This window comes from Helicoverpa armigera, chromosome 12 (genome assembly GCF_030705265.1).
Source record: "Helicoverpa armigera isolate CAAS_96S chromosome 12, ASM3070526v1, whole genome shotgun sequence".
Taxonomy (NCBI): domain Eukaryota; kingdom Metazoa; phylum Arthropoda; class Insecta; order Lepidoptera; family Noctuidae; genus Helicoverpa; species Helicoverpa armigera.
In genome coordinates this window covers 10,726,741-10,750,888 of record NC_087131.1, presented here as the reverse complement: position 1 = coordinate 10,750,888, position 24,148 = coordinate 10,726,741, and the positions used below count along the sequence as shown (strand labels likewise).

The window sequence follows — 24,148 nt, the reverse complement described above, 5'->3', positions numbered from 1 at the left end:
ACTATGTTGGGGTCGGCTTCCAATCTAACCAGATGCAGTTGAGTACCAGTGTTTTACAAGAAGCGACAGCCTATCTGACTTCCTCAACCCAGTTATCCGGGCAACCCAATACCTCTAGGCAACACTGGTTGTCAGACTTACTAGCTTCTAATTGCCAAAGATGTTCAAATGACAGCTGGGACCTGCAGTTTTTTATGCCCTACGAAACTTATGTTGAAGATAAAGATTACAGAAAAGGTTATCGAATCTTTTTTCTTCCAATCCATGAATAATTTCGTAGAGGTCACGGCTGAAAATCTGAAAATAATTACTAAACAGTTTCAGACAAGTTGAAACAGAAATAGTTAGGTTTTGTTAACAAATAATAATTTATCGTTTTACAGACTCCAGACAGAAGCCGAAGAAACTAAATTATTAAACGTCTATGTTTAGTTTGTGAACTAGAAAATTAATAATCCCTGCTTACATAATATTGAATTCAATGTATTTTTGTTAGCGGGTCTAAAACTACTGAGTATTTCACATTAATTGGTGACTAAATTAAGAAATTTAAGTCTTATTTGATTTTAATTGAATGTCTTGTACATATTTGTATTTTATTTGCCAGCCTAAAAATATGAAACTGACTGCTACAAATGCTGCAAATATATGTAAAGATAATTTTAGCCGTGTTTGTATATTTTGCCACATGCCGTTCGAGCGAATCCTAAAAATATTTTTTACATAAAAAATCATCCAAATTGGAAACCTCAATTTCAGGAAGTCGGTTACAAACACAATGCCTCTTCTACAAAGATATTATTCTCCTATATTTTCTCGAAAATAAACATAGCAAAATCTAGTTAGTTTAAATGCAAGCTGGAGCGAATCACACCGCCGCCAGAGGGCGCTACGACCGTCAACTATTTTCTTTGTACATTGTATGTACGGCAAGCTTTTGTAATGGACCGAGTTATCTCGTACGTTGCGGCTTGACAACGCGAAATTCACAGTCCTTTGATAAAACTGGTTCAGCTATGAGACTTTATTGCGGAGTATTCATTTTAAATGATTTTGGAAGATATTTGGAGATGTGAAGTAGGTCAATTATATGTTTTATTCTAGATAATAATACAATAAGCACTATCTTTGTAAATTCTTTCTTTCCTTCATAAGGGCAGAGATATGATGGCCATGTAGCATTCTCGGCAATTGCATTGCCTCTTCCTGATTTACTTCTTATAACTTGTGTTCTTATTTCTTTTTGCTTTCATCAGATGAAATTGGTTTAGCATCCGCATTTAATAAAATTAAATATTAATTGTACCACACTTGATACATACAAAATATATTACTTTAGCTTAATACTACACTACTCTAAAATACACCCTCATAATTCACCCTAACATGAGACATAATTAGGGCCAACCCGAAAGTACAACAGCCATTAACGGTAAAACAACGTTCTTAATCAAAATATTTGCGTAAAAAGGTTGACGTGAAAAATAATGCTTTATGGCCATTAATCTCGTCAGAAAAAGGTTTTGGGACCAAGGTGGGACAAGTAATGGAGTTCTCCTGTACTAAGGACTGAAGAGTTTTGGTGTACCAACCCTTTGATGGCGTGACATAAAACATTTGGGACGGGAGGAGGGAACAAAAATAAATGTACCAATATTTTGGGTCATTTTTTGTTTGAATATGCTTTTGGAGGTCAAGTGCGAAGGTATATCACCTTGGAAGTGAATTATTTAGACATGAAAACTGAAAGGTATTTTATACTTTGAGGAGAAACAATCATTAAGAAGATAACCTACATAAAAATATTTTTCGAAGATTAAATGCAAAAAGAAGAGCTTACAGAAGCGTATCTTGAAAAACATTTTGTGTAAAATCAATCCTCTCTCCCGGAGAACTACCTATTCCAAAAAGTTTCCAACTTGGAGGTTTTATGTAAAAAGCCGTAAAAACTTCGTTTGCGGAGACATTACCTCTTCATCGCATCACATGCTCCATTATTCCGAACTATAGTTTTATAGTTTCCGAGTTATTTTGCGTGGTAGACATAATAATAGGTAGGTAGGTATTTAGATTATACTTTAATCCTCCTCTAGGAGTATAGTGACATCCTTCCCAAGGGCTCATTTAAGTCTATTTATTGACTTTTATTTTAATTTTTAGCCCATAATGTCCCACTGCTGGGCAAAGGCCTCCCCATCTGGCTTCCACACTTCTAGATCTTTCGACCGAGCCCACCAGTCTTTGACTTAACAAAAAATAAAATGTATGAGGGACACAGAACATTTTTTTGAAGAGCAAGATCTGTCTAGCTTTTTGCCAACTATGTATGTTCAGGTAGACTGCCAGTCTTTTTAAAATCAAGGCCTTTTTTTACAAGACTAGATTCATGAGCCTACAAAAAACATGAAACTAAAAACACTATCTTACAAACTAACCAAACGTTAAGTTCTAAAACAACTCAACTCCTTCATACTACTCTTACATCTCAGAAACTATCTAAAGAAAAAGGCATGAAACAACTTTCAACTTCGCTATAAAACTGTACCTTGGCGCAATCTCTTACTTTTATTTCGAGAAAATTTCGTCAAACAACTATAAAATGGAGGAATTACTTCAATACGTCCAAGAGCCTCGCTCTATTAAAAACTAGCCGTTTTACCGCGGTTCCACCCGCATCCCATAGGCACTTCAGTCCGTACCGGAATTAATTAAATCATAATAATATGTTACTCGGGAAGAGTATAGCTTTTCAACTACTGTCAAAGAATTTTTCAAATCGGTTAATTAGTTTTGGAGCTTTTTGGCACAAACACACAAGCGAAAAAGTACTTCCTCTTTATTATACTAGTAAAAATATCGTCGCTGGCTATGAAATTGTATTACCTACAGTCGCCTGCAAGATGTTTGTGGTGAATCTTGCTCTATTCACGAGATTATATTCAAGACGGGTTCGCGGAATTTTCGACTCACTAGGCGTTTTAAACGGCGCAGTTTTTCAGTTTGACTTTTAGGAATAATTGATTTTATTTTGTTCATAGAGCGATATGTGATGCGTTCTAATGCGCTCTTAATTAAAACTATTTTGTGAGTTTTTTTTATCAAGTCCTTCATCAAAGTCCTTAAGATCATCTTCGGATGCTGATATCATAGCATATTTAAATATTGCTGTTTTAACTGTGGAATGATTAAACAAACATAAATGTGGAATTATTAAAAGCATTGTATGCCTTATTGAGTGGCATTATTAAGTATACTAATTGCATATAATATTTAATAAAGTAACCCGTCTCTAACCTATAAAATAATAACTCTATGCATTAAAGATCGCATGAATTTCTTGACCCATTTTTTTTTAAAAAGCTCCGCTATCTAAACTGCTGCAAAAACGCTGAAGTTTCCCATACCCAGTGCGTGCAACCGAAATCTCCAAGTGACAAGCGTCAACATTTATCAGTGTCTCCCGACAAACGACAGCAATTAACATTCCGAGCCATTGTTAGCGAATGCGACTGGCTGCAACTATGAGCAGATAGCTGAGGTGTGAGTAGCGTGATGAATGGCCGGCTTTATCGTGCTCCTATTATTGTTTATGATCGTTACAGGTATAGGTGAAGTGAACATGATCTTAATATCTAAACTCTTAACTAGCTGTTTATATATTATATTCTGTATTAATCAGAACCAAGATAGTGAGAATAAAAATAAAAGTTTTTATTATATATTAAAGTGTTTATTTTATTGAAGTGGGTGCTTAAACGTAATTAATTAAAGATTCTAAACAATATTCTAAATTAAGTTTATCATGATTTTTTTTTTGCTAAATAAGAATTCAATAAAATAGTTTGATTTGAAAGATACTTAAATTACGTTAATTAGTGCACTCATAGTGATATTTTCCAAAAAATATTAGGTTTAAATAATATGTGAATTTAACAATTAAGTTTGAGTTGACTTCAGTAGCGCATAGACTTGATAGCTCGCTTTGAAAATCTGAAAATTTATTATTTTTATTTATTATTGTTTTTAAGTAAAAACTTAATATAAAAAAAACTTAGTTTAATTAAAATTCTTAATTAATGGGGAATATCCAATTTAGTAACAAACTTGGTATAAGTTTCGCAGACTGCAGAATAAACTGTATGCTGTACAGCATGAGGTGGCCCAAAGGTCGGCGGACAGATTATTCGGATAGGTAATCATGAACTTTTTAGTGCCGGCCAAATAGCTGGTCCTTGTAATAAGCACTGGTGGTATTCATCGCTACACTGATTTAGGATCCATCCACACTATTAGCCGACACAAAATTTGCAAAATACAGGGTCTCTAGAGCTGAACTTACCGAAGTCATTGTGACTAGAGACAAATCATTCCCAAAAGCCGTTTTAATTTTTAATTCCTTTTTCATATAACTGATTATAAAGAGGTACTTCTTTTTATCTTTAATACGCATGCTTCTCCAATCGAATTCTAGTAGAGCCGTGGTCAGCTCCGATCCCTTTGAAAAACATTAAACAATCGAAGTTTAGATCTGGGTACTGATTCTTTTGATCTTAAATACTAATTATTCTATGAACCAGAAATTCTGACTTCCGTACGGGCTGCTGAAGATGTCAAAATGACCGACGAGAACGACAATATAAAACGTGCCTTCCGAACCGAACAAAACAGAAACTTGTTATGACAAGAAGGTCATCTATAAAGATTTGCTTAACCTTACAAGACTGTACCCTTACTGACCGACAGCTAAGTATAGCTACAAATAGACCTATAACTTCGCGGAAAACTAAAACTAAAGCTTACTTTAACTCTCACTTGTTCGCCGTACCAGTTGTATGCAAGAATTTGCAACATAGCAGGCATCGCGTTGGCCAGAAAACTCCATTGTATTTGCTGTAATAAGATAAAGTCTTTTGAAGTCATGCGGGTCTCTTTTTCAAGACGAGAAATTAAGTATAGCACATAATAGAAAACAATACCTCTGTAACCGACAGTAATATTAGGCACCATTTGATCATAACCTCTACCAATGGAATTAAACTAGACCACTTGAACATATTTTTTAAAGCTGCCAAATACCTGAACAATACAATATAATATTTACACCAAGACAGAATCTGTAATGAAAGCACAGTAAAAACATTACAACAAGTTAAACAACCACTCGATAGGATTTCAATGATCAATTCAAAAATGACAAAATACTCACTCCATCAATTGCACATGATTATTATAAAAAGTCTTCAGCACTTCGTTGAGTCGATACATATATTCCATTTCCGTTTGTACAGATCTGTCATGGTCTTGTTCAACCTTTAACATCGTCACTAAACTATCGCTAGTTGCACAGAAAAATAATATCAAGATGATGAACCAGAGATCTATTACAAAAGCTGTGAACGAACATGTTAAGAAATATGTCACATGGAGCATCAAACCAATCTCGTAATATGGAGTCGACATTGGCATTAATGTAGTTGCCGACTTCGATAAAGTCTCTCTGTTATTGTGAGCATAATTCCATCCTACAGCTAATAGGTTTACTGACAAGGGTATTGTAATAGCCGCTATCAAAATCTTTCCATATACTTTGACTTTTGTCAACAGTTTCGTAGATTCGTCTATTGAATACATCTTTATAATTTCGAACAACGACGTCTTAGCAAGCAAGTACACTTTTTGGAAATATTCTTTGTTGCTGATGTATATCACGTATTTTATGGATAACAAACATATCATTGCCACATTATAGTAACATTGGCTCATAAAGCGGACCTCTGTCATATTCTTGAGATTGTAATACTCAATTGTCCCTAAGATCACATGGACTAATGCAAGGAAGAACAAAGTTAGATGGACAATTTTGTTCTTCCAACTCCAATTTGGACCAAGTAGATTATGACCAAGAACGTCTTGGCAAAATATCAGCATTGTCAAAGCTTCGTCAACTTCATTTCTTTCTCCTACAGTTTTTGTATGGCGTTTGATAATGTCGTCGGAAAATGACTTCATTTTTGCGAGAATGCATTCATCGCGTCAGTTGGGCTTTATATATGAATCAAAGTAATGTCGCCCTGAAAAGTGTAATAGCATGGAATAGAATGTAGGTGCAGGTCAGATCAGGACGTCAATTTGATCCTGATCAAGCATTGATAATATGGTGGAACCTACATGTCGTATTTGTTATCCTGCTCTTGAATAGTTTCGGATGTACAGAAGTTGCCTTCTCATGAGAGTAACAGAATGGAGAATGCACCCTGTGTTTGCGCATATGCATATCCTGTTCATACAAAGAACATGTTAAATAAGCGAAGATAACAGAATTATTTTTATTATATTTCACTTCTGCAGTTAAGTATACAAGAAATAATAACTTACGTTATTACCCAGTCAACGTAATTAGTCTTTTGCCGCCTTTCTTATGTTATAAAAGTATTTCACACAATTACAGGTAGGTAATGTGTGTTCTTTCTCCCTGTTTCCAAGTAGTTTAGGGGCAGTGTCAGGTGTTTTCCAATTCTCTCTGATAGCCCTCATACTTGCGTTCATTACCATCATATTATTTATGTTATATTTCAGGCAATCCATCTGTTTCTCTTTTACTCTAGCTCTTACTGTCACCGGCACCACAAAACGCCCGCCCCCCCCCCTGGGTTTCACCCCTTCTCACCTTATGAATAAGACACAAACTTGTAATCCTCGTTTTTTCTGTAACTGGCGCCACCTCCACACTACTTCTTCCATACTCATTCCTCACTTTAAGCATTTGGCTTAGACCCATTTCAACATTCGAATTATATATTTAAGTGACTCAATCATCCCATCTTAGAATAATAATTTTACTGGCAACATTGCATCTCATTGGACTATTGGAATCAGGGATTTTATAATGAAATATGAACGAGTTGTATAAGTGAGTATTTATTTATAAAAATGTGCTTCAGAAGATTTACGAAGCAGAAGTTTAGTGTATACTGATAATGCTGAAAAAATTAAATAAGATAGGTACAAAACACCTCTAATATATGTATAATGCGGCTATACTGCATTATGATGACCAGCTCGTTAGCGACACTCCTAAGGTCCATGTGGAGACCAGCGGGGGTGACAGCTGACAAGACTGTGTGACTGAAGATTTGGACTCTTCGTTTAAGATTTTTTTTAAACCAAACCAAATAAAATGCAGTATAGGTAAGTATATTCATTAGTATTGCTATTTTAGCAAAAATCTATTTTACAAATACGCCTGATTTTATGTTTATGTTGACCTGAGTAGTGTGAAAACTTGGTAACTCGCTTTGAAGATCTAAAAAGCAAAAATGTTGTATTTATAATTCATGAAGTCTTATGGTAACATGTTCGAAACATTCCTTTTACGAAATTTGCCTCAGGTTAAGACTTTTAAAAATGAAGTCACAATCGAAAGGCAGAACAACTGAGCACAAACAACAATCACACAGCAATTTGTTAAAGAAGAATTAGCTCTTACCGAAGTCATTGTTACTAAAGACAGATCATTGCCCAAAGCTGTTTTGATGCTAAATTGTTTTTCCATGTAGCAGATAATGATAAGGTAGTTCTTTTTATCTTTGTTACGCATGCTTGTCCAATCGAATCCTAGCAAAGCGGTGGATAGCTCCGAGCCCTGTGTAGCATTCAAACAATATTAATTACAGGCATTAACTTATAGGATTTATTAAGACCAGATACTGGCTGTCCCTTGATTTTGACAATCAGATTATTACTTTTATTATTTTACAGAAGAAACGTGAAAAGATTTACCTTTAGTCTGACTTGTTCGCCGTACCAGTTGTATGCAAGAATTTGCAACATAGCAGGCATCGCGTTGGCTAAAAAACTCCATTGCATTTTCTGTAATGAATTAAAGTCTTCTGAAGTCATTGTATTTTTTGTTTTTAGCATAACGTATTTAAAAAGCATAATTATATACCTCTGTTATTGACAATAATATAAGACACCATTTGATCAGAACCCCCACCAGTGGAATTAAACTAGACCACTTGAACATAATTTTTAAAGCTTCGAAATACCTGAACAATGCAATATAAAAATATATTTAATGCAATATATATAAAAGGCCAATAAATCCTATCAAGGCTCAATAAAAATGTACAAATGCAACCACTCGATAGAATTTTAACGATAAAGTTTTAAATAACGAAATACTTACTCCATCAGATGCACATGATTCTTATAAAAAGTCTTCAGTGTCTCGTTGAGTCGATCCATATATTCCATTTCTGTTTCAACAGATCTATCTTGTTCAATCTTTAACATCGACACTAAACAATCACTGGTTTTACAGAAAAATAATATCAAGATGATGAACCAGAGATCTATTGCAAAACATGTAAATACACATGTCAAGTAATATGTCACGTGGATCAACAAACCGATCTCGTAATATGGACTCGACATTGGCATTAATGTAGATGTCGACTTCGATAAAGTCTCTCTGTTATTGTGAGCATAATTCCATCCTACAGCTAATAGGTTTACTGACAAGGGAATAGTAACAGCGGCTATCAAAATATTTCCATACACTTTGACTTTTGTCAACAGTTTCTTGGATTCGGCTATTGAATACATCTTTGTAATTTTGAACAACGACGTCTTAGCAAGCAAGTACACTTTTTGGAAATTTTCTTTGTTGCTGATGTATATCACGTATTTTACGGCTAACAAACATATCATTGCCACATTATAGTAACATTGACTCATAAAGTGGACCTCTGTCATATTCTTGAGATTGTAATACTCAATTGTTCCTAAGATCACATGGACCAATACAAGGAAGAACAAAGTTAGATGGACAATTTTGTTCTTCCAACTCCAATTAGGACCAAGTAGATTTTGACCAAGTACGTCTTGGCAAAATATCAGCATTGTCAAAGCTTCGTCAACTTCATTTCTTTCTCCTACAGTTTTTGTATGGCGTTTGATAATGTCATCGGAAAATGACTTCATTTTTGCGAGAATGCATTCGTCGCGACAGTTGGGCTTTATATATGAATCAAAGTAATGTCGCCCTGAGAAGTGTAATAGCATGGAATAGAATGTAGATGCAAGTCAGATCAGGACGTCAAAAATTTGGATCCTGATCAAGCTTTGATAATATGGTGGAACCTACATGTCGTATTTGTTATCCTGCTCTTGAATAGTTTCGGACGTACAGAAGTTGCCTTCTCATGAGAGTAACAGAATGGAGAGTGTACCTGTGTTTACACATTATGCGTGTATGCTGATATTACATTAAAAACAAAATCCTGCTCATAATGCGGACATCATTTATATTATTAAGTAAGCAGAATTATTTTTATTTCACTTCTGCAGTTAAGTATACAAGAAATAATAACTTACGTTATTACCCAGTCAACGTAATTAGTCTTTTGCCGCCTTTCTTATGTTATAAAAGTATTTCAAACAATTACAGGTAGGTACTGAGTGTACTTTCTCCCCCTTTCCAAGTAGTTTAGGGGCAGCGTAATGTGTTTTTCAATTCTCTCTGTCAGCCCTTATACTTGCGTTCATTACCATCGTATTATGTTATATTTCAGGCAATCCATCTGTTTCTCTTTTACTCTAGCTCTTACTGTCACCGGCACCACAAAACGCCCCGGGTTTCACCCCTTCTCACCTTATGAATAAGCCACAAACTTGTAATCCTCATTTTTTCTGTAACTGGCGCCACCTCCACACTACTTCTTCCATACTCATTCCTCACTTTAAGCATTTGGCTTAGACCCATTTCAGCATTCGAATTACATATTATTTTAAGTGACTCAATCATCCCATCTTAGAATAATAATTTTACTGGCAACATTGCATCTCATTGGACTATTAGAATCAGGGATTTTATAATGAGATATGAACAAGTTGTATGAGTGAGTATTTATTTATAAAAATGTGCTTCAGAAGATTTACGAAGCAGAAGTTTAGTGTATACTGATAATGCTGAAAAAATTAAATAAGATAGGTACAAAACACCTCTAATATAATTATAATGCGGCTATAGTGCATTATGATGGCCAGCTCGTTAGCGACACTCCTAAGGTCCATGTGGAGACCGGCACTTAGGCAGCGGGGGTGACAGCTGACAAGACTGTGTGACTGAAGATTTGGACTCTTCGTTTAAGATTTTTTTTAAACCAAACCAAATAAAATGCAGTATAGGTAAATATATTCCTATTATGTTGACCTGAGTAGTGTGAAGACTTCGTAACTTGCTTTGAAGATCTGAAAAGAAAAAATATTATATTTATAATTCATGAAGTCTTATGGTAATATGTTCGAAACATTCCTTTTTCGAAATTTGCCTCAGGTTAAGACTTTTAAAAATAAAGTCACAATCGAAAGTAAAACTACTGAGCACAAACAACAACCAATCAGCGACTTCTTAGAGAAGAATTAGCACTTACCGAAGTCATTGTTACTAAAGACAGATCATTGCCCAAAGCTGTTTTGATGCTAAATTGTTTTTCCATGTAGCAGATAATGATAAGGTAGTTCTTTTTATCTTTGTTACGCATGCTTGTCCAATCGAATCCTAGCAAAGCGGTGGATAGCTCCGAGCCCTGTGTAGAATCCAAACAATATTATTTACATTCATTAACTTATAGGATATATTAAGATCAGATACTTACTGTCCCTTGATTTTGATAATCAGCTTACCTATTACTTTTATTGTTATTTTACAGAAGAAACGTGAAAAGATTTACCTTTAGTCTAACTTGTTCGCCGTACCAGTTGTATGCAAGAATTTGCAACATAGCCGGCATCGCATTGGCCAGAAAACTCCATTGTATTTTCTGCAATGAATTAAAGTTTTCTGAAGTCATTGCATTTTTTTTTAGCATAACGTATTTAAACATCATAATTATATACCTCTGTAATCGACAGTAATATTAGACACCATTTGATCAGAACCCCCACCAGTGGAATTAAACTGGACCACTTGAACATAATTTTTAAAGCTTCCAAATACCTGAACAATACAATATAAAAATATATTTAATGCAATATAAATAAAAGGCCAATAAATCCTATCAAAGATCAATAAAAATGCACAAATGCAACCACTCGATAGAATTTTGATAAATTTTGAAATAACGAAATACTTACTCCATCAGATGCACATGATTCTTATAAAAGTCTTCAGTGTCTCGTTGAGTCGATCCATATATTCCATTTCTGTTTCAACAGATCTATCTTGTTCAATCTTTAACATCGACACTAAACAATCACTGGTTTTACAGAAAAATAATATCAAGATGATGAACCAGAGATCTATTGCAAAACATGTAAATACACATGTCAAGTAATATGTCACGTGGATCAACAAACCGATCTCGTAATATGGACTCGACATTGGCATTAATGTAGATGTCGACTTAAATAATGCCTCCCTGTTACCATGTGCAGAATTCCATATTGCAGCTAACACGAGTCCCAATAAAGGAATTGTAATAGCGGCAGTCAAAATCTTTACGTAGACCTTGAGTTTTTTTAGCAGTTTTTTAGATTCATCTACTGAATACATTCTCATAATTTCAAACATAATCTTAGCAAGAAAGTACACTTTTCGGAAATGTACATTACTGCTGATGAATATCACGTATTTCATCGTAAATAGACATAGCATTGCCACAACATAGTAAGTTTGGCTCATAGAATGGTCCTCAGTCATACTCTTGTGATACTCAATCGTACCTAAGGTAGCGTGGACTAGCAACAAAAACATCAAAATTTGATGGACAATCTTGTGTTTCCAATTCCATTTCGGATCAAGTAAATTATGACCGAGTACATCTTCGCAAAATACCAGCATTGTCAAAGCTTCGTCAACTTCATTTCTTTCTCCTACGGTGTTTGTATGGCGTTCTATAAAGTCGTCGGAAAATAATTTCATTTTTGCGAGAATGTACCTAGTATGTAACAAAAGAACCTAGAACGGCCGCCTATCGTAGGTTAACGTAATATCATTAAGAAAAGTGTAACAAAATACGAAATAGAATAGAAGACGTAAATATTTAAAATGCTAGGAATAAAAATTGGAAAATGAACTTAACTATATAATCCGGTACTATATCATGTCTCATCAGTGTTCAAAGATTTATTTCTTCACTTGTGTTTCCTTCTGTTTACCTTCTGTCACTTGTGTTAGTAACTATACATGGTATTATAACAACGTTAGTATCTCATTCATGTAATTGCTTTATACCGCCCTTTTTGTGTTTTTTTTTTTCATTCAATGACACCTGAATAGAACGTTTAAAATTATAAGAAATTATTATAACAACCTTATTTCTTATTTATATAAAAAAAATTAAAAGAAAACGAAAAAAAAATACTTTAAGGCACATTTTGGTTTCAAAAGTGTAAACTTTCTACCAAGTTACTTTTGAATTATGTAGAACAAAAAATGTAAATGATGAAAATATGGATTTTCTAACTTTCGACTGTGCAACCACTGTCACTCCAAATTTCTTGCTTCGACTACTGATACTGGTGTTATTCTATTGAAATATATTTGTAATGCGTGGGAAAAATGCAATTGGCATCTTTTGCGACCTCATACAAAGCGTTTGATTGCGTTCATCACAATGCTGCTACCAAGCTACGACATTATGACGATGATACACTATTACGACTTGCAAAGAAAAGCTTTGAAAGTAATATTTAGTGTCGATGTGTGAGTATCTCAAGCTCAATTGTGGAGTGCGCACGGAACGCCACCAGCAGGGAAAAGTGGAGAGAAATTGCAAGGGCAGACACCAGAGACAATCCATGATCACGACCACTCTGCCAAGAGTGTCCGATTAAGAAGAAGTGTGAGTATCAAAGATGCAAAATCTTTCGGCGTGGCGATTCGGCTAGGAGTACCGCAGGGCTAAATACTGGGTGCGTTGTTATTCAAACTGTATTCTACTTTTATATAATACTATAATTATATAATATTGATTTAAACGGAAAAAAGTATTTTTTTTCTTGTGTGAAAAGCTCAGGATCTAACGTGGTCCTAAAAAATGAGGTTTGCTGAGGCGGCATTCATACAAAATCGATCAGATTTTTAGCTTCTAATTTAGCGATATTTCTATTTTTCTTAAATTGCATGAAATGTTAATGTTACATTATTAAGGCGGAAAAGACCATTTATATTGATTGGATAATAATACTAGACATTGTCGAAGGTACAATGACAAACAGAAGTCTAGCTGTGTAAAAATAGATGAAAAAGTAAATTTCTTCAAACTACATCAGTTTTAGGCAGTTTAGATATAACACGACTTGTTTTATGCAATTTATTAGTTTTAAGGGGTATGTATAGGTATATAAAATTATTTTAAGTTACTTTATAAGTGCTGTGTAAATATGTGTACATTTGTTTTTTTATTAAAGAAATAGGTCAAGACTTAAAAAAAGAAAAACAAATAATAATCTTCTTAAAAAAAAAGGAGAAAATGACTATGGACAGAATTATTCTATGTTCTAATTTCTATTAATTGATTGATTTTATTGCTCAATCCTTCTCTGTGTGTTGCCTGTGCCCAGTAGTGGGACGATAAAAAGCTGTAACAGTAACAGTAAGTATTTTCTGCCTATTTTGTGCTTCACTTAATATTATGTACCTACCTATCAAGTAGTTTCTAGTAATTGGCTAGTCGCCGGATGGTGACAAAAACTATCCTATTTCCTTCTCCCGGGTCAAAGCTCTAATTTTCATCGATCCAGCCATTCACGTGTGATGACGTCACCAAGGGATATACCGATTCCTTTTTATATATACATAAATATAAACTTCTTGTGACGACAGTATTAATCCGTCAACTTGGCTTGCTGTACTTAACTGTGCTTTGTGTTGAATAGTTGACTCTACTGAAAATGAAAATATTTTCTCACGACATTATAAAACGCCATTCAAACACTATAGGAGAAAGAAATGAAGTGGACGAAACTCTAGCGTTGCCGATATTCTGCCAAGATCTACTCGGCCAAAATATCTTCGATCCAAAATGGACTTGGAAATCCAAATTCTTCCGTATTGTTTTACTGTTTGTCATAGTTTTCTACCTGATTTTAGGCACAAAAAAGCGTATTCAATCTGAGTCAAACCTTTCAAGCACCGCTGAAGCCTATTTTTTCGTAATTTCATTGATTTTATCCTTATCCTTACTAATATTATAAATCGGAAAGTGAGTTTGTTTGTTTGTTTGTTTGTTCCGCTTTCACGCCGTAACTACTGAACCGATTGCTTTGAAATTTTGCAGACGTAAAGTTAGAAGTCCGGATTAAATAATAGGGTACTTTTTATCCCGAAAAAAAAAATAGATATTCCCGAGGGAAAACAAAAATATTGTTTGCTTGATGGATGGATTGTAGATGGCGCTGTGTGTCGTTTAAAACAAGGTAATATATTGCAAACGAATATAAACATGTAAATTTAGAAGCTAAATGATACGATAATGAATCCTCGAAAAATGAGGAATTCCCGAGGGATGACGTACAATTTGTTTTATCGTCTTAACTGTTTTGTTTACATCTACTTATCCTGAAATAACTATAATTCAACGAATTACTAATTGGTATAAGTATTAGTTAAGTTATTTAGTTCTTGAGGTATGCGATAGATGGCGCTGGGTGTTTTTAAAACGTGGTAACGATGTGTTTTTAAAATACGTAAGAAGTGGAATGATAGCTTTTTAAAACGTGGTGACGTTGTTTTTTTTAAGATACGTAAGAAGTGCAATGATATCTCGCGCTTTAACCTATAGCTCATTGATCAATCGCGAGCTTCCCGATAGCTCGATAGATGGCGTTGTGCTTTTCTGTATCGCCGACTACAATTTCCTATAAGGGTTTCATTTGCAATGACCATTAATAAAGCACAAGGCCAAACTCTAAGGGTTGCTGGAGTACACTTAGAAAAACATTGTTTTTCGCATGGTCAGCTCTATGTAGCGTGTTCCCGGGTTTCCAGTGCCCAAAATCTGCATGTTTTTGCTCCACAAGGGAAAACGTATAATATAGTGTACCATTCAGTTTTGGTTTAACAACTAATCGTATCCAGCGTTACATCGCGCTTCTTAGATTTTTCCGTGGGAATGAGAAGTTTTCTTATAGTTGTGATTTATACCCAATATAACCGAATTCCACGCGGGCGAAGCCGCGGGCGGAAAGCTAGTTTTTAATAAAATATTTATTTTTCATCAACTGCTCTAAAGATTACCAAGAAACATACTTATGTGCAAAGACTTCGTTATTAACAATAATAACGGCTTCATCCTCAGCTGAATCAAAGAAACTGTTAAAAAAGTTCAAAGTGATGGTTAGGATTTTATTTTTCTGCTTATTTGTTTTGATAACACCTCTTCTTCTTATTGCGATATGGAATTATCCGTTTGGTAGAAGAGAAACTTTGTCGAAATCGATCGATACTCTGATGCCTATGACGAGTCCATATTACGAGATTGGCTTAATCCTGCATACTGTATGCTGTCCTTCCGCTGTCTTCTTGAATTTTGTCATAGATCTCTGGTTCGCAGTATTATTATCATTTTTCTGTACGGCAAGTGACAGCCTAGTAACGAAGTTAAAGGTTGACCATGATGAAGATGAAACAGAACTGGAATATAAGGACAGGCTCAATAACAAACTCAAGACATTTTATGAAGGTCATGCTACACTTATGCAGTGAGTTTGCTAATAGAAAAAAATAACAATGATTTCGAATATAGTAATATTTAAATTTTCAATCTTGTTTTACAGGTTTTTGAGCACTTTGTGCAAAATGTTCAAATGGCTAACTATAATACCGCTAGTGAACGTTTTGAGCTCATTCTGTCTCACGCTTTTTTCAATATCAGAGGTTTGCCTTTTTATATATTTTGTTATTTTTTGTCTAAACAATATAGCAATATCCAAAACCAGTGGGTCTTTGTTTAATAGTCTGAAATATGTTAATAATGTTTTTTTTCTCATTGATCATTACAGGAATTAGACTGGCAGTTTTTGTGTCATGCGCTGCCATGTTTGGTTCAAATTCTTGCTTACAACTGGTTCGGAGAACAAGTGAAAGATAAGGTGAGAGTAAATTATTAAGTAATTCGAAAAATCATCATTGACGGTCCAGATTGGTGCTGCCCGTCTACTTATTTCATCACTGACCATGAATAGTTTGTATTCTTATTAAGTACGAGTAATTCGGCTACAGTTGTGCACTTGATGACAATAATAATAGATACCTGATTATTTTAATTTCAAATAGCAAACGAAACTGGCCATGGCTCTACTGGACTTCGATTGGATAAGCATGCGTATCGAAGATAAAAAGAATTACCTCATTATAATCAGTTATATGAACAAGGAGTACAGAATCAAAACGGCTTTGGGGATTGATCTGTCTTTTGTCACGCTGACCTCAGTAAGTTCACTTTTAAACTAATCAGCTTGTAGTGTCTTATGAAGAATATAATTGCCTATATAAAAAGTCGCCACCAATAAAACGCCAACATGATCTTTCCTGACAAAAAAAACTTGTGAAGGATAAAACTAGGATTATACCCTCGTTTCGCTACTTAAGAACGATAATCTTATTTTTTTTTTAGGTACTCAAAGCAAGCTATCAAGTTAACACTATACTGAGAACAATGGAGATTTAATGAGTTAACAAAGATACTTAGATACTAGATTCAGATTGATGCTGTAAAAGTTTTGGACATAATAAATAAATAAAAAAAACACTTGTCTGTTATTAATTTACATGGTTTCGCTTGAAATTTTGCAGATTGATCATCAAAATTTGAACCTATTATTAAATAAGCTAAGTTGACTAGAACCACGTGTAGCTCATTTCGTCATTCTCCTGCCCGTTATGCCTATGATGCATATATTCAGTCATTCGGCGGCTGACAGTCAGTTTGGTAAGACCACAACTGGCAAGGCTTTACTGTCACCTCAATTTTAGTTCTCATATTAATTTCACGGTAGGTGACTGTACGATGTGTAATAATTCTCGTTATTATCCAATCTAATTGATCTCCTGTCGCCTTGCTTTTGTTGGTTACTTCAGTGAAATTTCACACATTAGAAATGTATGAAATGCAAAGACAAAGTGAGCCAAAATATTTCATACCTTATTTTAACATTTTAAGGTGCATTTTTGTATTTTATTCTTATGCTGAGGCAGAAGTTATGATTAATTACTGTGAGTCGAAAGCCATATGTTTAATTGATCTGAGAATTTCACAGTTGTGAAACGATAGTTTTCTATTTACGTATATTATTTACGCTGAAATAAATTGAATGAGATGAAAAATAAAATACGTTAATACTATTTATATTTTATTTTTTCTTACGAAGGCTTTCCAATCATGACACTTTTTGAAGGCTTTTGAATCATGAATCATGAACTGAACCGAATTGTGCGAAGAAATACTAATATAATTATATTTTCCTTCGATGATTATGACTCCACTGTCCTAAGTAATGTACAGGCTTGGTAGCTCGCTTTGAGGACCTGAAATGAAAAAAAATAAGCAGCAGCATAATTTTTTGCTTATTTCAAATAGCCTGCCATTAGCACATCTTTGGCATCTGTAACTAGTAGAAAGTCTGACAGCCAAGGAGTATCGGTTCGCCCAGGTAACTGAGATGAGGTCAGATAGGATAGGTAAAACACTGGTAATCAGTTACATCCGAGTACTTTGGAAATTAATGCCAAAAAAGTTAGGAAAAGGCTAGGTTATATAATTTAGTACTTTCTTTGCCGTATTTATTTTACGTTTTAATATGCTACTTTTTTATAAACAAATATAACAGTATATCTGTGCGTCTAATTGGTGTTTAATTTTTCAACCCTATTCATTCTGATCGATTAAATAGCACCTCTTCTATCTATCTCAGACAACCGTCTGAAATCCTCCTACTGTCGTTACTAGTTGACCAAATCTTTAAATTAAATTAGACGTTTCATTCCATCCGGCAGCATATATGCCTGCATTACCTTATAATAAAAAGGGTTTCCAAATCAATTTAAACATCTGTGGCAGTCGTTACGTGTACTAGTAACAGGTATTGTGTTGCCCGGTTTACTCGGTTGAGGAGGTCAGATAGGCAGTCGCTCCTTGTAAAACACTGGTACTCAGCTGCGTCCATGCATGCAACGGAAAAAGGCTCGGCAGATTATGATGGTTTCATAATTAGAGTGAATCAAAATCCATTTAATGTAATAAGGCTGAGAACTTCACAATTGCGCAATAATAGTTTCCTTTGGCAATGAAATAGCTATTAGAAGTAAGATTTATTGACAAGGGAGTGGCACAGTATGCTTTTAAGTAATAATCAAGTATAGCGATTAAATTGAAAGTATTTTTTGTTGTTGTTGATGGATAACTAAGAAGGTATAAACAGGATATTTTAATTGTTTGTACACTACTAGGGAACTTATTTGAAAAGAAAATTCTACACTATTGCGAAGCACTACTACCAAATGGTATGTCATTTGGTAGTTAGGCTATATTATATCAATGTATGGTAAGAAGTTTCCACGGGACGTAGGTGAAAGCGCGGACCAAATCCAGTTTCATCAAAATTCAACCATGTTTTATTTACAGAATTATGACTGAAAATTTACAAAACTATACAAAGTTTAACATTTACAATATGTTTAGAGTATTCTGCGAATTTGAACCACATGTTTAAACTCAAAAGTTCAAGCTTTTGATAAGGCACTCATAGTTTATGAGTGGTCGAGCGAGTGCCACACAATTTCATTACAGGTCCCTTTATGCCGTCGTTACAGCATAATAAGGCAGTACAAACATTACCGGTTAGTAAAGTAAGTATACGTGGAGGCTAGAGGCCTTTGAGCCAGTAGAGACACTGACAATCAACTAATTTGTTATCAAGTTTAACTTTTTTCGTAGTCAATGTAAGCTAGAAATAATATCTGCTCATACAGGAATGAATTTTAAACAGTGCACAAAAAAAATGGTGGTCCAGAATCATTAACAGAACATATCTGCATCATCAGTATTTTTTTTTTTTTTTTCATTTTTTATTCGCCCTAAAATCAGCAAAATATGAATACTAACTATTCTTACTCGCACCTACTATGACGATTATACATACAATCGGTTAAAAAATAAATATCTTTTACTATCAATAACTATTATTTTTTGCACTAAAACATAACAAAATAAAAATATACAACGTATTTAACTATAGGTTGACAAAGTTTGCGCACTGGATAAAATTAATTCCTGTATAAAGTCCCATTAAAATAGCTTTAAAAACTTTTAGAGTACCTACTTCACACCTACTTGAACACTATGAACTAAACAGGCAACCGACAGTTGACCAGAAGCGACGGTTCTGAGAGTTCCCACATTCTATGGATCATGTAGAAGTGAAATTTTACCTGTCTAAAAAATATGAAGCGGTTAAAGTACTTATAGGTAATACATACAATACATTTTAATAAACCTCATTTCATATTTGAATTTTGAAATAATTTTGTCGCACTAGTCTATTAACACAGTCGGATGTGAAAAATAGTAGATAACTTTACAGGAAAGCGATTAAAGTGTAAGTGGCGTGCAAGTATTTCTTTTATTATTTTAAGCATTGTAATGATGGTTTAGTTACAGAATTAAAACAAAAAAAGTTCATCGACTAAAACATCCGTTTTTCTTAAAACGACTGTTTACATTGAAATTGAACGTGAAATAAATAACGTAAATAAAATAAATAACATGAAGTAAATAGTTTTTTTTTAAGATACTGACATTTATGTTGTCGGTGAACTTGGGCCCCAACGTTTGTGGTTTTTGTCCAATTTTAAAAGAAAACAGACATTTGATAAAAGTAATAATAACTTTTCAGCAAATGATAGTTGTAATTTCAGACACGTATATTAAGTTTTTATTTTGCAGTTCTGACAGTTTTCATAAATCTAGGTATCATATAGGTATGGTTAGTAACTTTCCATACTTTTATTTTATCTAAAATTGCGCAGAATGGCAAGATAACAGAAATAAGGCGGCAAACGATTAATTAGTCTGATTGGATAATTATATCAGTTATTATGATAGTACAGTTAGTAACAGCAAATTGTAGTAAGTAAAAGAAGAAAACCAGATGTGTCACATTAAGACGAATATTGGGGAATATTTTATTATCTTTGATCTTTCCAAGTAGGAAATAGCTTTGATTTACGAAAAAAGCCTGGCCATACTGTCGAATATTTATAATTGAGCACTAATGATGGAAAAGTATAAGAATATAATAGGCTTTAATACAACGATTTCAGAAGATTTTCAATAATTTAGTGCCAACTTAAATCACAAAAGCTTTTTTATTTCAAAAAAGATTCATTTTGAATGGCATACATAATTCCCAACAGTAGAGTAAAACTCTACAGGTGCAACTCTAAAGATTTCACACTTTTCTGTCATGTATTTCATTTCACTTCACGCCACGACAGTACCTATTTACTTTTATTCCGACTTGAATCACAATTCTGAACCGCTCTGCACGTTGAATACGTTCTTGTGAAAATGAAGTTATTTTCCGACGAAACTATAAAACGCCATACAAACACCTTAGGAGAAAGAAATGAAGTTGACGAAGCTTTGGCATTACTCATATTTACCCAAGACATCATTGGTCATAATGTCTTAGACTCCGATTGGAGTTGGAAGCTTACAATGAGAAAACAAATCATGTTCGTCGTTTCAACTGTTTACGTGATAATAGGCATCGCCAACTATATCAAAGATGCGGAAGACATAGCATTAATTTCCGAAGCTTTATATGGAATGCTAGTAACATCAACAATACTAATAAAGTATCTTCTTTTCATGAACAAACGTAAGTCTCTTCAAAGATTGTACCTGACTGCAAAGACGGAGATTTTGGAAATCATAAAGACTTCGGGCGACAAATCAAAGGAATTGCTATCGAAAATGAGAATGATTGTCAGGATATATTTTGGTGCTATCGCAGTTCCTGTAACGACATACTTTTTGGCTGCTGTATGGAATTATATTCGTGGTTTAAGGGTAAATTATTCGAAGGGTTTTACTACATTGATGCCGTCAAGGAGTCCATACCACGAGATCGGGTTGATGCTACATAGCACGATCGCTTCAGTATTAGGGTTCACTTACTATATTATGGACGTGTGGTTCTTCATTCTTATTTGTTTTTACTGTTTGACTAACGACAGTTTGGTAAACATATTGAAATTAGAACGTAATGAAGCTACAGAGATGGAGTTTATGGATCAACTCCACGGTGCGCTAAAGACTTACTATAAAAACCATGTGATGTTGATAGAGTAAGTTCGTTTTTATGCCACATTACAGCTGTTTTATATCAATTTTTCATTTTAGGAAATTATTATTGTGATTTGATAACTTAAAAAACGATAAACAAAATATCTGCACTTTTGCAAAAAAAAAAACTAAATCATTTCGATTTGTTCCTAACAAAATAACTAACTCTTCTTATTTTTTGTAGATTTCTGAACACTTTGAGCGATATGTACAAGTGGTTAACTATAATACCACTTGTGAGTGTCATCATCACTTTCTGCCTCATGATGTTGTCGATGACAGTGGTAATTATTTTGTTACTAATCTTATATTATTTCACCACATCAGTCATGTAAACTTTCTCATATTGGTCATACTACCATGATACTTATAAGTTGACAATATATCGTAAAAATAAATACAAGATTATCTGAGAAAAAAAAGTGTAATAATTTGTCCAAAAACAGACTTTATACCTGATATAATATATTCTGTCAGAGGTTTCACCCGCTTCCTGAAGGAACTAAGCAGAGTACTAGTATAAAAAACCTATATTATGGTATTCTAAATTATATTTTTGCCAAGTTTCATCGAAATCAATTCAATAGTGTTTACTTCAAAGAGGAGCAAACATCCATATATACAAACAATCTCATTTATATAAGTTAATCATTAATATTTGTGCGATTAATATTAAAATATTTTTCCATCGTAGCAAACACAATGGATATTTCTGACCAACGCGGTCGCTCCTGTCTTACAAACATTTGCCTACAACTGGTTTGGCGAACAAGTAAAAGTTAAGGTTAGATTTAAAACATACATTTTCACTTGACTATACAGATGTACGAGGATAATAAATAATAGATTGGCTGAATGACCTATGATAAAGAATGATGTAGTTCAGTTCTTTTTGTTACCGAGTGTATATAAAACACGCTATTTACCTTCACAAGGAAAATTCTTTACTCTCTACAATATAATATTGCCTAACGTAGGTACATTCTATTGGGACAATTATTTTCAAAAATCAGATTCAGATATCACCCCCGACAATGTCAAAACCTTTACCTTTTTGAAATTTCTTCTTTGGAATATTTAAATAGCTTCCCTGTAAAGTTCATAAAATGTCGCTTATAGACGTTCACCCCTCTATAGTTATTGTTATTGTTCAAATGTCTGATGTTCATAGCATAAATACTAGGAATAAACATAATCTTGCTGTACATGCTACTCGCCTCCACAGAGTAAGCAACTCGTTCATGGGTCAATGTATACGCTTTTACAATAAACTTCCCAAAGCGGTTCGTGATTTGCCTATCAAGAAATTTAAAAATCATATAAAATCCAAACTTTTGAAAAAAGGATATTACAAAATATCTGATTATTTAAATGATAAAAAAGCTTGGGAATGAGCTGCTCGCTTAGTGAGTGATATCTTTTCAAATGCCTGTGCATTGTTACTTTTGACATTTAAATATATATTATCATCAGATAACATTTTATTAATGACATTGTTTATTGACATTTATATATTATAATTGTATTTTTTTTATATTATTTTTATACATTTTTTTATTATTATTATTGTGAATGTGAGTATCGTGTATGCGAGCAACATTATATATTCTTATAACATAAATACTGTCTGGCGGGTTTGAGTATTTTTGAATGACCTACGCAAATGTTCTGCAGATCTGGTATCGTCGTGTGACAGGTCGTTGAGCTCCCTAAGATATGGTTTGAGCTACACGACGACTGATGCATGCGTGCCGTCTGTTGGGACTGGTCAGCTCCAGCCTGATGTGGCTCTTTCCTCAAAAGGCCATTCCAGACCGCGTACATGGTGACACTCACACATGATATTACTTGATTTATAACATGTTTGGACTTTAAAAGAGACTATGACCCTTGAGTTTGTTTCGGCGTTTCTTCTCAGGGATCAATCGGTTAGGAAATGCCGACCTCAGCATTCTTAAAATGACGTGTAAAAGTGATATAATGTCCAACTTGCAAAATAAACGATTTCATTTCATTTCATTTCATTATAATATTATTATAATAATTAGAATTGATCATATGTTATAATCTTCAAACAGAAATCACAGCTAGACATGGCACTTCTCGAATTCGATTGGGTGAGCATGCGTCAGAAAGACAAAAGGAACTACCTGATAATCATCAGCTATATGAACAAGGAATTCGGAATTAAAACCGCTTTGGGAGATGACCTGTCTTTAGTGACAATGACCGCGGTAAGTTTAATCAACTGCAATATCAACAAAAGGCAATAGTTTTAAAAATATGAAGTATTTTCATGAAGTATTCACCAATACGTATCATTCATGTTAGATTAAGTACATACACGCATATGTAATGATAGCCTTTTTAAGGATAGTCTTAATTTTGGACACTTGTCTCTTTCATACAGTGAAGATAACTTGTTGACTAATTATAAAAGATTTGCAATATTTTCAGATATTGAAAGCGAGCTACCAGGCATACACACTGCTAAGGACTACAGAGACTTAATTGTAAAAAAACACAGTCATTTTATGAAGAATCTAATAAAGCACAAAGTATAATGCAAAATATGATCATTTTTTTTCAAACACCATCACAGATGAAACAGCATTTACATGAGAGCATTTAGGTACCTAGAAAACCGTGTCACTTTTTAGACTATAGGCTTTCAATAAAAAATTAGCTTTCCAAACTACAATGCACTATGCAGAAACAATAAATATAAAATATACCGATTCTGCTTTTCATTTTCAAATTAATAATTCAACTTCCGTAAAATTCACTAAAATCAC

At 33.9% G+C, this 24,148-nt stretch overlaps 4 protein-coding genes across 4 annotated transcripts; 1 reads left to right on the top strand and 3 right to left on the bottom strand.

Annotated features, from left to right (window-relative positions):
- Window positions 1–3,936: 3,936 nt before the first annotated feature.
- On the bottom strand, window positions 3,937–6,009 carry LOC135117656 (uncharacterized). Its single transcript, XM_064037273.1, has 6 exons — window positions 5,874–6,009; window positions 5,207–5,390; window positions 4,977–5,076; window positions 4,801–4,890; window positions 4,340–4,495; window positions 3,937–3,990 (listed from the first exon to the last, which is right to left on the bottom strand). The coding sequence occupies exons 1-6, from the start codon at window positions 6,007–6,009 to the stop codon at window positions 3,937–3,939; spliced, it is 720 nt and encodes a 239-aa protein (XP_063893343.1).
- Window positions 6,010–7,255: 1,246 nt separating this feature from the next.
- Window positions 7,256–8,985, bottom strand: LOC126054246 (uncharacterized). The gene is made up of 5 exons (XM_049838914.2): window positions 8,189–8,985; window positions 7,949–8,048; window positions 7,780–7,869; window positions 7,487–7,642; window positions 7,256–7,303 (listed from the first exon to the last, which is right to left on the bottom strand). Exons 1-5 carry the CDS (start codon window positions 8,983–8,985, stop codon window positions 7,256–7,258), a joined length of 1,191 nt encoding a protein of 396 aa, XP_049694871.2.
- A 1,116-nt stretch (window positions 8,986–10,101) lies between these two features.
- Window positions 10,102–11,447, bottom strand: LOC135117655 (uncharacterized). The gene is made up of 5 exons (XM_064037272.1): window positions 11,431–11,447; window positions 10,903–11,002; window positions 10,737–10,826; window positions 10,437–10,592; window positions 10,102–10,254 (listed from the first exon to the last, which is right to left on the bottom strand). The coding sequence occupies exons 1-5, from the start codon at window positions 11,445–11,447 to the stop codon at window positions 10,207–10,209; spliced, it is 411 nt and encodes a 136-aa protein (XP_063893342.1). The 3' UTR covers window positions 10,102–10,206.
- Window positions 11,448–15,211: 3,764 nt separating this feature from the next.
- Window positions 15,212–23,864, top strand: LOC110374343 (uncharacterized; the record flags this gene model as incomplete). The annotated part of the gene is made up of 8 exons (XM_064037271.1): window positions 15,212–15,708; window positions 15,784–15,883; window positions 16,009–16,098; window positions 16,283–16,438; window positions 16,623–16,673; window positions 22,048–22,137; window positions 23,432–23,587; window positions 23,811–23,864. Coding segments are annotated over 8 exons (1,194 nt in total), but the record flags the coding sequence as incomplete, so codon positions are not given.
- Window positions 23,865–24,148: the final 284 nt, after the last annotated feature.